The sequence below is a fragment of the Schistocerca americana genome, chromosome 2, assembly GCF_021461395.2.
Source record: "Schistocerca americana isolate TAMUIC-IGC-003095 chromosome 2, iqSchAmer2.1, whole genome shotgun sequence".
Classification (NCBI taxonomy): Eukaryota; Metazoa; Arthropoda; class Insecta; order Orthoptera; family Acrididae; genus Schistocerca; species Schistocerca americana.
Genome location: NC_060120.1, coordinates 697,446,184 through 697,460,095, shown reverse-complemented (window position 1 = coordinate 697,460,095; position 13,912 = coordinate 697,446,184). Strand labels below are relative to the sequence as shown.

Genomic DNA, 13,912 nt, shown 5'->3' with positions numbered 1-13,912 from the left:
CTTTTAGATTTCCCCTTCTTCTTCTTCTTTTGTTCACTGCCATTTACTCTGTCTAGTAGAGGCACCAGTATTCTCATATTTTGGTAAATTAATTTTACTTATATTTTTGGCCAAAAGCCATCCCTGTCGCCATAGTCTTCAGGCGCCTAAGGGAAGGAAGTCATTGTGCCACAAGTCTGTGAATTATGTAAACTTGTTCTGTGTGTGGGCATATTTTAGATGTTTGTGTATCATATTTTCTGAGGCAGAAAGTGGGAACCAGCCCAGCATTTGCCTAACTGGGCATGGGAAATTGCCTATAAAACTACACTCAGGGTGGTTCGTTTACCAGCTATGCAGATTCAGTCTAGGTCTGGCTCACCTTCCTGCCTTGCAAACGAGCATTACGGAATATGAGCAGGTATTCCGTTAGATTTCATCAGTTAACCATTTTTGTTTTGTTGATGACACTGTACTATGAGAGCATAGGCTTGACAATGAGATTGTACTGTTTGCTTGTGACTTGCATCAACTTCAACCGATGGAAGAAAATAATTTATAATAAGGTTAAAATAATGTGTAATAAACAAAATGACAACCATACAAATTAGAAAAACTCATAGACCTAGTTGCACAGTTTTTGCATGTATGTCATTTGAAAACAAAAACAACGACAACAACTGGCAAACTGAATAGATTTTTCAAAACTAAGCTTCTGATGTGTGTGAAACAGGCACTCTAAACCTCTCCTCCTGCCACCCACACCCACTGAGGGAGGGGGGAGATAGACAGATGGAGGGAAGGAGGGAGAGGGGGGAGGGAGAGAGAGAGAGAGACAGGACTGTTATAGAACATCTTGGCAGGTATGTAATTTAAATGTGCACACACTGATACAATGGATCCACTCCTCTCCCTCTCCTCTGCCCAAACACAAGCTTCCATGATTTGCATAGGTGGTAACTCTCTCCAAAGTAGCTTTCTTTCTCACTGGCCTAAATCTCTGCTAGCAGCTATTCTCTCCTGCCGCTGCCACCCTTACTATACCCACTCCAAGCCAACCTTCTGCCACCATGTAAACTACCAGCTCCACCCTAGCACATCCATATCTTCTTTTCCTTACCTCTTTATTTCATTCTGGATCCTCCACCTTCTTCATGTACTATTTTTTTAGCATTTGTCCTGGCAGCATTCTACACTGCCCCTGCAAGTAATGTATGTGCCAGCTTGCTGCCCCAGTGTTCACCTACATACATGGCACTAGCAGTCTTTTGTAACAACTCCAACTCCCCCATCCATATCCCTCATCCTATCCCCCTTGCCAGACCAGTTAGTGATTAGTAATCAACTCCTATAAATATTTATAAAGGTAGAAAAACAGTGGACAGAGATCAGAAATAGGCAGCTTAAAGTGTACAAAAATGTGGAAAAAGGAAGGAAGGTCAGAGATTAGAGATTTACGAGGGTTATTCCAAAAGTAAGGTCCGATTCGCCGTAACTATTGAAATTTGGCGCCAATGACAAAACACGCATGCGCGCCGACTCCCGGCAAGCCTTGCGCGTCAAACGCCGCCATTCGCTTTGTTACTGTTGCTGAGTGTAGTTCACAGTGTCACTTTACAATGTTTAAGACAATTGATCAGCCCGCCGATTGTGAGGTAAGGGCAGTGATACGGTTTTTGTATGCAAGAAACAATTCAGCGGCGGAAATCCATCGGCAGATTACTGAAGTGTACGGTCCTAACATAATGAGCGACAGTAAAGTGCGCAAGTGGGTGCGAGCTTTTAATGAAGGACGGGATAATGTGCACGATGAACCACGGTGTGGCCGACCATCAGTGATTTCAGACGATTTGGTCAATGCGGTTGACAAAAAAATTCGTGAAGATCGCCGATTCACTATTACAGACGTAGACATGCATTTTCCGAATGTGAGTAGAACAACTTTGTACAGAATTGTGTCTGAACATTTGAAGTTTCACAAATTGTGTGCCCGTTGGGTTCCCAGGCTGCTTACTGAGCCCCAACGAATGAAAAGAATGGCTTTTGCTCTTGATTTTTTGGAGCGATATCATAAGGAAGGTGACAGTCTTTTAGACAATGTTGTCACAGGGGATGAGACATGGGTTTCTCACATCACTCCAGAGTCTAAACGTCAGTCAATGCAATGGCGTCACACGTAATCGCCAGTCAAGGTCAAGGCAAAGCAGACAATCTCAACACGTAAGGTTATGGCGACTGTGTTCTGGGATAGACGTGGAGTATTGTTAGTCGACTTTATGGAGAGAGGAACAACGATTAATAAAGCCGCCTACTGCGCTACCCTGACTAAACTTCGACGTGCAATCCAGAATAAGCGACGTGGTCTTTTGTCGTCTGGAATCTTGTTGTTGCATGACAATGCCAGACCCCACACTGCAAATGAAACGCAAGCTCTGATCAAGAAATTTGGATGGGAACAGATGGACCATCCTCCTTACAGTCCGGACCTGGCGCCAAGTGATTTCCACCTGTTCCGTTACTTAAAGGAGTTTCTCGGCGGCAAGCGCTTCGACACAGATGATGAAGTGAAAGAAGCAGTTAAGGACTGGTTATCGTCACAGGCGGCCGATTTCTATAACATGGGCATTCAAAAGCTTGTTGAACGATGTGACAAATGTTTAAATAAGTATGGAAGTTATGTAGAAAAATAGATAAAGATGTAAGGAATGTAAATAAAACAATTGTTTTGAAAAAACATTTTAGTTTTGATTTTTTTTTTTTATAACCGGACCTTACTTTTGGAATAACCCTCATATGTTCCATCAAAGACATAGTCATTAGAGAGGGAGCACAGGATCAGACTGGGGAAGGAAATCACCTGTATGCTTCAAAGGAACCATCCTGGCATTCGCTTCTAGTCATTTAGGAAAGAGATGAAGAAACAAATCTTGATAGCTGGGTGGGGATTTGAACCATTATCCTCCCAAACATGAATCCAGTGTCTTACCATTGCACTACCTCGCTCAATAGAGTACTGTGAAGGAATGAAAAGAGGCATATTAATAGGAGCAATATTGACCATGGAATACTGAACCACAGGATCAATCAAACAATGGAAAATCCAGATGGAATGTAACAATATTAGAGAAGGAAAGTTGCCTCTCACCATATAAAGGAGATGCTGAGTCGCGATAGGCACAACAAAAAGATTCATACAATTACAGCTTTTGGCCAGTAATGCCTTTGTCAAGAATAGACACACATAAACACACACACTCACACAAATGCAACTCGCTCACACGACTGCAGTCTCAGACAACCGAAACCCTTTATGGTTGTCTGAGACTGGAGTCGTGTGAGCAAGTTGCGTTCGTGTGTGATGTTCTGGATATCATGATGTTTGACAGTAAAAATGAATGATATTGGCTCTCCAACCCTCCATCTTGGGCTATCACAACAATGTTCTTGATATGAATGAAAGGTACTCTGATAAAAAATGAAACATTATGAAACAAACAGTCTGCATTAGAAATGTATACCTTACTCATACCTGTCTTCATATACAAACAAAATGGCACTCCGCAGCAGTGAAAATTTACTGAACCAATCAATTCATTTACAATCAATCTCTGAATTTCAAGAACATATCCAGCACTAACAAATTACGTAAAAGCAGCTATTATAAATGGAGTTACAATGAACAGTGAGCTACCTTGATTTCTTCTTTAGCCCATGATCAGTCTCAGAAGAGGAACTGGAATCACGTTTATTTTTCTTGGATTTTAGCTTCCTATGTCGAGTATCTGTTGAACTACTGCTTGATGTTGAGCTGGTATCGTCACTGCTTGAGCTAGAATCTGTTGAAGAGGTTGTGGTGCCCGATGTTGATGATGAACTGCTGGGCCCACCATGCTGTCAATAACAAATTTACAGAACAAACTGAATATATGCCACAAACAGAATTCAATTACATGTGGTAGTTACATACACTGTAGGTCACTAAAACTGTAACAAAATGAAGACAGAATGTAGCAAATGTCAAATTGTCACAAGGTACTTTATGCTTCGATGTGCAAATGATTAGAATTTCAGCACAACGGTGCAAAGTAGGTATAGGAGAACTGTCATCTACTTTCTGTACATAAGGAAAACATTACACAGTAAGTTTCTCATCCATAAACATCATCTGAATGTTGTTTGTAAGAATACAGGGTTATTACAAATGATTGAAGCGATTTCACAGCTCTACAATAACTCTATTATTTGAGATATTTTCACAATGCTTTGCACACACATACAAAAACTCAAAAAGTTTTTTTAGGCATTCACAAATGTTCGATATGTGCCCCTTTAGTGATTCGGCAGACATCAAGCCAATAATCAAGTTCCTCCCACACTCGGCGCAGCATGTCCCCATCAATCAGTTCGAAAACATCGTTGATGCGAGCTCGCAGTTTTGGCACGTTTCTTGGTAGAGGAGGTTTAAACACTGAATCTTTCACATAACCCCACAGAAAGAAATCGCATGGAGTTAAGTCGGGAGAGCGTGGAGGCCATGACATGAATTGCTGATCATGATCTCCACCACAACCGATCCATCGGTTTTCCAATCTCCTGTTTAAGAAATGCCGAACATCATGATGGAAGTGCGGTGGAGCACCATCCTGTTGAAAGATGAAGTCAGCGCTGTCTGTCTCCAGTTGTGGCATGAGCCAATTTTCCAGCATGTTCAGATACACGTGTCTTGTAACATTTTTTTCGCAGAAGAAAAAGGGGCCGTAAACTTTAAACCGTGAGATTGCACAAAACACGTTAACATTTGGTGAATTGCGAATTTGCTGCACGAATGCGTGAGGATTCTCTACCGCCCAGATTCGCACATTGTGTCTGTTCACTTCACCATTAAGAAAAAATGTTGCTTCATCACTGAAAACAAGTTTCGCACTGAACACATCTTCTTGCATGAGCTGTTGCAACCGCGCCGAAAATTCAAAACGTTTGACTTTGTCATAGGGTGTCAGGGCTTGTAGCAATTGTAAACGGTAAGGCTTCTGCTTTAGCCTTTTCCGTAAGATTTTCCAAACTGTCGGCTGTGGTACGTTTAGCTCCCTGCTTGCTTTATTTGTCGACTTCTGCGGGCTACACGTGAAACTTGCCCGCACGCGTTCAACCGTTTCTTCGCTCACTGCAGGCCGACCCGTTGATTTCCCCTTACAGAGGCATCCAGAAGCTTTAAACTGCGCATACCATCGCCGAATGGAGTTAGCAGTTGGTGGATCTTTGTTGAACTTAGTCCTGAAGAGTCATTGCACTGTTATGACTGACTGATGTGAGGGCATTTCAAGCACGACATACGCTTTCTTGGCTCCTGTCGCCAATTTGTCTCACTGCGCCCTCGAGCGCTCTGGCAGCAGAAACTTGAAGTGCGGCTTCAGCCGAACAAAACTTTATGAGTTTTTCTACGTATCTGTAGTGTGTCGTGACCAAAACCTAAAAGCAGCCTGATTGTGGCCTGTTGAGACTGCATTTCATGTTGTGAAATACTGCTGCTCAAGTCAATCAGGATTCCACAACAGTCATCTCAATATGGAATCGACAGGTTCAGGAGAGCAGTACTCAACACCAAGCACGATCTCAGCAGCCCCGTATGACTAGTGCCCGGGAGGACAGATATAGTGCTCAGTTGGCTGTGCAAGATTCTACAGATCCACCACATGCCTTGAGCCAGGAAATGGACTCATTTGCAACAAGACAAGTCTCTATGCAGACAGTATGACAATGTCTGGAGCACCACTCACTGTCAGCATGGGGACAATTTTGCAGCACCCGACGACACAGCAGCAGAGAGAGGTGACAGTTGTGGCCCCAACAATGGCCCCAACAAGTCTGGACACAGCAACGACATCATGAGTCTGGTTCTATGTACAGCACCATGTTGGATGTATTCGTATACAGAGGCTCCAATGAGTATGAACTTTATTAGTTTGCACTTGTCATCAGCATACGAACCCAGTTTTCAGCTTCATAGTACAGAGTGCCACTGGGTACAGTACAGGACTACCTATGGTTCACATAGTTGGTAATGTGGACAACAGCCATTACAATATGTAAAAAATTCTCAGTTTTCTTGCCACGTCAATTCGGAATAAAATCTCAAGCTTTCGACGACAGCCTCCATTGTCATCATCAGGAGCAACTGTCGGTCTTCACTGCTGCTATGGTGGCCTTATATAGCGTGTGGATGGCTTGTGATTGGTCAGCAATTATGTACTGCCATCACAGACTGTGTCAATGTCTGCACTGGTGGCACTACCGCTTCCGTGAGGACATAAACCCTGCAAATAAAGTCTCTGCTGCGTCTCTGCATCGAGCCCTCGTTTCCATGCACCGCTCAGATAGGGTAATGCAGAAAACAGGTGTAAAGCTTAACAGTTGTCGTAGCTCAGCCAGACAGTGGAAAAAACTGCCGCAATTCCACTGAAGGATGACACCATTAGACTGGGAAGGCATCGAACATTCAATGAGGCAGTTTACGCCTCAGGGTCACCTGCTGCCACCGACTTATTACCTGAGCAGTCTATATCCATGGTGTCTGAGGGTCCGGCGAGGTCTAGGTCCTCAGCGGACGCAAGAATCTCCACCTCATCCCCAGACACAGAGCTTGTAGGTAGTGGTGGTGTGGGTGCCACCGCAATTTCCTTGGTCTTAGGGGTTTTCTTTTAGGCTTTTCCTACTGCTCCTTGGGTTTCTCTGGCTGGGAGGACTTCACTGATTCATTCTTTGGGACTAAGGACAATCATGAAGCCCTATGACCAGCTGCTTTTAAGCACTTCAGCCACTGGCGGACATCATCTTTCCCAATAGCAGAAACCTGGGAAGAAAGTGACCCTTCCTGGCGAGAGGAGCCAAAGAAGCTTCTCGGGCTGGGAAGTGGGGACTGCTGTCCCCGAATGTTTGGGGGCAGTGCTCCCGAGGTAGGTGGTGTGGGAGCAACAAGTGGGGTGGGGGGTGGGGGATTGGAAATTGCCCCCCCCCCCCCACCACCACCACCACCATCAAGCCTTCTGGCTCTGAGAGCAGACTGGAATTTGCAGAACTGATTGGGTTACAACTTTTGTCGTAGCGATGGCGTATGAGGAGGTCATAGCCACCCGATGTAGGCGCTCATATTTTCTCTTAGCTTCAGTGTAGGTCAGTCAGACCAGGTTCTTGTATTCCATGATTTTCCCCTCTTTCTGTAAAATCCTGCATTCTGGTGAGCAAGGTGAATGATGCTCTCCGCAGTTGACACAGATGGGAGGTGGGGCACATTGAATATTAGGATGTGATGGATGTCCACAATCTCAATATGTGACACTGGAAGTACAGAGGGAAGACATATGGCCAAACTTCCAGCACTTAAAGCACTGCATCGGGGGAGGGATGTATGGTTTGACATCACAGCAGTAGACCATCACCTTGACCTTCTCAGATAAGGTGTCACCCTCGAAGGCCAAGATGAAGGCAACGGTGGCAACCTGATTATCCCTCAGACCCCGATGGATGTACCACACAAATTGAATACCTCACCGCTCTAAATTGGCGCGCAGCTCATTGTCAGACTGCAAAAGAAGATCCCTGTGGAATATAATGTCCTGGACCACATTTAAACTCTTACGTGGTGTGATAGCAACAGAAACATCCTCCAACTTGTTACAAGCGAGTGAAGCCTGTGACTGGGCAGAGAATTCTGTTTTTATAAAGACTGACCCCGAGTGCATTGTGGACAAGCCCTCCACCTCCCCAAACTTGTTCTCTAAATGCTCTACAAACAACTGTGGCTTCCATGAAACAAAGGAGCCCCCTCAGTTCTCGTACATACAAGGCACCGGGGTGAATAAGATTCGCTGCCATCCTTAGCCTGGCATTACTCCCATGGTGTGGACAGAGAGGGGAATGATTTAGGGTCGTACTTTCTTGCATTATACTGATACTTGGAACACTTAGAGACTGCTGGTGTCTGATCACCAGCAAGGGATGACATGGTACGCTTGGGTGATGGGTATCTACTCCTTGGCATACATGGGGAGTCAACAGCACAGGCATCAGCAGAGCGATCCCTGTGTTGTCAGGGGGCTCTGCATAGTGCATGGTGGAAACACACCCAGGAAGGTGTCCTCACCCAAGAGATGGGGAATGAGCTTGACTGCAATGTGATGACGAGAAAGTGGGCTTAAGATTTCAAGGCATGATGGACACGATGCACCATGTAAGGCGCCCTTCCCCAATTGGCTCACTCTTCGGGAAAATTTTGAAAATGGAGGTCAAACTCCACTGAGGACCATCACATAAAGGCCAAAATGGGTGAGACTCCTGTTAGTCACCTCTTACAACAGGCAGGAATACCTCAGGCCTATTCTATTCCCCAGACATGCAGGGGAGGCTCCTTCTTCAGGGAGAAGGGTTGAAGGGGAAGGAAGAGGGGTGACGGAAAAGGACTGGTGAGGTCTAGGAAAAGGGATAGATTTCAGAAAATGTCACACAGGATCACGGGTCAGGGGAGACTTACCAGATAGGACAAGAAGGAAAGACTGATTGTTGTGGACTGCACCAGATGAGATTTGAGAACCTGAGAGCTTAGCAGCCCCAACAATCAGTCTTTCCTTCTCACCCCATCCAGTAAGTCTCTCCTGACCAGTGGTTCTGGGTGACTTTTCTGAAATCTACCCCTTTTTCTAGACTTCTCCATTCCTTTTCCTTCACCCCTCTTCCTTCTCCTTCAACATTTCTGCCTGAAGGAGGAGCCACTGGCTCAAAGAGCTTGCCTAATCATAACCTCCTTTTATGTGTGTGTTGTTCTGCTGCTGCTTGGTGAGTAGATTTTTTATCTATAAAATTACATTATATTGTCAAAAACTGATCATTTTTGTTGTTACACTGATGAATGTGCCACACCAAAACTGGTGATGGAGACTGGTCACACAGAAAACCTTAAATCACAAAGCATCTGAAAAGGGCAACAAAGCACAATGACAAAATGTTGTGCCTAAAAGACATTGTGATCCAGCTGATACCAAAGAAGCTCCTATAACATCAGCATAAGCTATAGATTATACCACAGCATTGCAGATACATTATAATTATAAAACTATTAGTAAGTTGAAAAATCTTCAGTGCTCTTGTCCTGCTTCTGAGACATTGAGGTGGAAAGGTTGAATTAAACTACAACGGCATCAAGTGCCTCACAATTTTAAATTGATTAAGTCAAATACCTGAGGCAGTAACTCAAAATTTAAACAAATCCAAGAAACAAAAATCCACAATGAAATAATGACAATATTATGAAAACGATAGACCACACACACACACACACACACACACACACACACACACACACAATCACAGCCTGGCCTCGGCAGCCACAGAGACTGTGGTCATGTGTGTGTGAGATGCATCTGAACACACACACACACACACACACACACACACACAGTCACAGCCTGGCCTCGGCAGCCACAGAGACTGTGGTCATGTGTGTGTGTGAGATGCATCTGAGTAAATGTGAATGTGAATATATGTAAGCGTACAAGGGCTGTACAAAAAGTTAGGTGACTTTTCAAATAGTGCAGGCAATGTACATTCGATTATCAATCTTTTTTTTGTGTTGGTACACATGTCCCAAACATAAGTTCACAGTTTCAAGTGTACAGCATACTTTATCTGTTTTTGACAGATAGAATGGTTAGATGTGTTTCAGTGTGCTCGGCAATTTTTGATTATTATAAAAAATGGAGCAAAGAATTTGCATCAAATTTTGTGTGAAAAATGTGGAACCGGTTGCTCTAAAACACTTGAAATGCTAACAGGGGCATATGGTGAGTCTGCACTACGTAAAAAAAAATGTTTACAAGTGGTACGAGCTCTTCCAAGATGGCTGAGAATATGCCAGTTATGAACCTCGCTCTGGACACCCCAGCACATCAACAACAGATGACAATACCAAAGCTGTGAAGAAAATTGTTTTGGAAAATCGTCAGTTTACCATAAGAGAAGTTGCTGAGGATGTTGGCATAACAGTTGGCTCGTGTCATGCAATTTTTCAGATGTTTTGGGCATGAGATGTGTGCCAACAAGGGTTTGTTCCAAAACTTCTAAATTTTTATCAGAAGAACCGTCGCATGAGCATTGCTCAGGAGCTCTTGAATGATGTCAATGATGATCCTGATTTGCTCAAAATGGTCATAACTGGTGATGAAACATGGCTTTACAGCTATGACATCGAAACCAAAGCCAAATCGTCCCAATGGAAGCATCCCAGAGAGCAAATACCGAAAAAAGCAAGCCAAGTTCAATCGAACGTCAATGTTTTTTTCACTGTTCTTTTCAATTACCATGGCATAGTGCATCACTAATTTTTGCCTCAAAGTTCATACGGTAAATATGGAGTATTGTCTTGATGTTATGCACTGTTTGCAAGAAGCAGTAGGCGAAAAATGTTGAATTGTGGAAAAACAATTCATGGATTTTGCATCACTGTGACTTTTTCCTGTTCCCAAAACTGAAGAGACTTATGAAAGGATGAAGATTCTCAATGATTGAGGAAATAAAAACTGTATCACTGGAAGTACTCAAGCCTGTACCAAAAAGCGCTTATGAGAAGTGCATTGAGGATTGGAAGAAGCGTTGTCACAAGTGTATTGAATCTCAGGTTACTTTGAAGGGGACAATATGAATATTGCTGAATAAATAAATATTTCTTCATAAGAATATATAGTCACCTTACTTTTTGAACACATCCTGTGTGTATGTGTGTGTGTGTGTGTGTGTGTGTGTGTGTGAGGGTGAGTGGTCTAATTCCAACAAAGGTCTTTTTGGACAAAAGCTTCCTTGTTTTACACTATTTTTGTTGTGCCTGTCACTCAACATCTCTGCCATACAGCAAGTAGCAAACTATCCTTTTACAATACTGTCTTCAAACAAATGAAGATATATGCGCTTGCTAACAACTCCTGAAATCTGTTATTGGGTTGAAAGTCTCTGGCAAACACTCTGTGAAAGAAGACCTTGGCATATCAAACACTGAAATATGAATGACCGTACATAAAAACTACTGCATGGATTCTGAGTGGAGAATTAAGGCTTAGCTGACAAACAGGTTGTCAATTTCACTATGAAATTGCTTAGTAGAGGATTTCATTTCACACCTACAACACAAAATCTACAGAATTTGCTGAGACAACATAGTCCCAAGAAAGACTATTTCAACACAGTTTCTCTAGAATGAGAATGAAGTGTGATATTTCCAGATTACAAAGGGCACGCTATAGTCTTCTTCAAGTGAAATGATAAGAATGTTCTTAGGCTCTGGCTGATACTTCATGCAGATTACTAACACTAATTTCAGACAAAAAACAGGAAGGGAGACTAAAAACCTGTAACAGTGAGTCTATCCTGTGCATGTGTCTTCATATTGCAACCAATATCCATTTAAACCTGCCACTGTATAAAAACCTTAGTCTCGCTCTAAAATTTCGCGCGCACACACACACACACACACACACACACACACACACTCACTTCCCTCCATAACCAAATTGTGATTCGTTGACGCCACAAGATGTGTCATATCAAAAAATTCCTTTCTTTGATCAGATTGTGCCATAAATTTCTTTTCTCCCCAATTATACTCCATGCCTCCACGTCAGTTATTTTATTTACCCACCTGATCCTCACCATTATTCTACAGCAGCTCATTTCAAAATCCTCTATTCTCTTCTTGTTTTACCAGTTTATCAGCCATGTTTCACACTTGAACAAGACAATACTCCAGACAAAGACATTCAGAAAAAAACATGATTAAGAAAAGACTTTGTAACATTTAAATTTATATTCCATGTTAACAAATTTCTCTTCTTTCTTTTTGGTAGCCTGTCAGCAACCAATATCATCTCCACTTTGGCCACACCAGTTATTTTGCTGCTCAGACAGAAAACTCATCAAATACTGTAGTGGCTAATTTCCTAAGCTAATTTCCTAAGCTAATTCCCTCAGCATTGCTAGATACAGTTCAGCCACAGTCCATTCCCCTTCATCACCTTACCACCTCTTTTCAAGACGCTATCCATTCCATTCCACTACTGTTCCAATGTGCTTTGCCATCTCTTGACAGAATTACAGCCGCATTAGTAGTACTTGTCACTTAATGTGTGACACAGATGGCATCACCGTGGCAATCATTAGTGTTCATGTCACTAAGCCACTGTTATTGGTATTCCAATGTTTTTATTTTACTTCTATATTATCACGTGCAATGTTCAAGTACAATTTGTTATGGCCTATGTGTAGGGTAGGATCGTCACTTCAGCAAAGGTCATTTGATCTATGAAATGTGAGCTGCTGACAACACGCTCATGTTCCCCCATACTGTTTCCTAGGATTTTGTTCCAAAACTAAACTTAACATATTTTCATGGGCACCATAACTAAGTGACAGCCTCACAGGCTGCCCTGGGCATGCCTAAATGTATTCTGTCTACTGAATATAATGAGTTAAGTTTTAAATAACTCTTCCATTGCAAAAACTTCCTTCAGATGACCACATCCTTGCCTATACCGGCCAGGTCGCTTTGTGAGCCTGCACATTATCAACATGGAGGCTTGAACAGAAAAAAGGACAAAGTTCTTCAAGACAATGTTTAACCCATTATTATGAAATGCTCTCATATTTCTACAATCAGTGGTTTTTTATAGCACATTAATAAAACATAATGAATTCCAATACTATGGTCAGTTTTGTTACTGTCTCCTTGTGAGGGGAAACTGCACCCATATTATTTCCGAAGGACATGAAGCTTACTGTGTACTTTAATGATGATGGCATTTTCCACACAGAGAATGTTAGATTCCTTGATTGGGTAGGGACACTGGAATAAGTGAGTGAGTTTTTGAGATAAGTTGAAAGGGATTAAACATCGAGCTCATCAGTCCCTTTTTCCCTTTAATAATCAAAGCCTAAAGGTTTTGAAAATATAATGTAATTGCATAGGTATCAAAATCTATGCCCCAAGTGGCAGCAGCACAACACACATATAAAATAAGGTTTTACTTATGCAATCTTTCGGAGCCAATAGCTCCTTCTTCTGGCAGAAGGGATGATGGGGAAGGGAGAGGGGTGAATGGAAAGAAACTGGAGAGATTAAGGAAAACGGGTAGAGTTCGGACAAAATCACCCAGAACCCCGGCTCAGGGGAGACTTGCCAAACGGGATGAAGGGAAGTCCAATGCCTAAAGGTTTCCAAGAGAGGAAGAGGACAGACAGCCAATTTGATATTAACAGCATCATCTGAGGCAGAGAGCCATTTAAAATGCAGAGCAACACCGAGAAAATAAAAGTCTAAAACTAACGACCTGAAATTAGTTAGGAAAAGTGTGTTATTTTGGTGTTCAGGATAGCTGTGATTGCATAATTTAGTAGTAATTGGTGACATTTGATCCATACAGGAAGAAGCATAGCCTCCATCATGTGGGTGTATAAAGGTTCATCAGAAAGGAATAAGTCATAAAGTGCATCATGTAGAGGTGAACCAGGTCTAGAAGCAGTTATTATTAAACAGGATGCTGATCCACAAACCAGACACTGAGCAATTCAGTACAAATATAATGCACTGGATGTGGATGAATAGTTGGCAGAGCTGCATAACACATGTGCAGTTGAAAACTGTAACTCATGGGTGAGAGCTTGGGCTATGCTTAAACCACTGGAGTGTCCAGCTGCCACCTCTGGTTGTCTTAGTAATTTCTTATGTCCATCTGTGAGATGTTCCTGAAGAAAGGGGAATCACCAGTTCTACTCCTTTTAGTATTAAAATAGTTGTGTGCTACATTAAGTTGTTGATGTTCCCTTACACAGTAGCATTGGTTGTAAAGGCAGTGTTGAAAGCATGCCAATCGGATTTCTTGAGGGCCGATCCTTGAGA

The 13,912-nt window shown here is 42.6% G+C and overlaps 1 protein-coding gene across 7 annotated transcripts in view; it reads right to left on the bottom strand.

The window, feature by feature from the left end:
* The window catches only part of LOC124593671 (zinc finger CCCH domain-containing protein 13-like), a 234,343-nt gene that overhangs the window by 163,713 nt on the left and 56,718 nt on the right, over positions 1-13,912 (bottom strand). For all 7 annotated transcript variants that reach the window (XM_047131957.1, XM_047131959.1, XM_047131958.1 and 4 more), the window contains exon 4: positions 3,671-3,870. In XM_047131957.1, the coding sequence (XP_046987913.1) occupies positions 3,671-3,870 (200 nt within the window). The remainder of the gene's footprint in view (positions 1-3,670; positions 3,871-13,912) is intronic.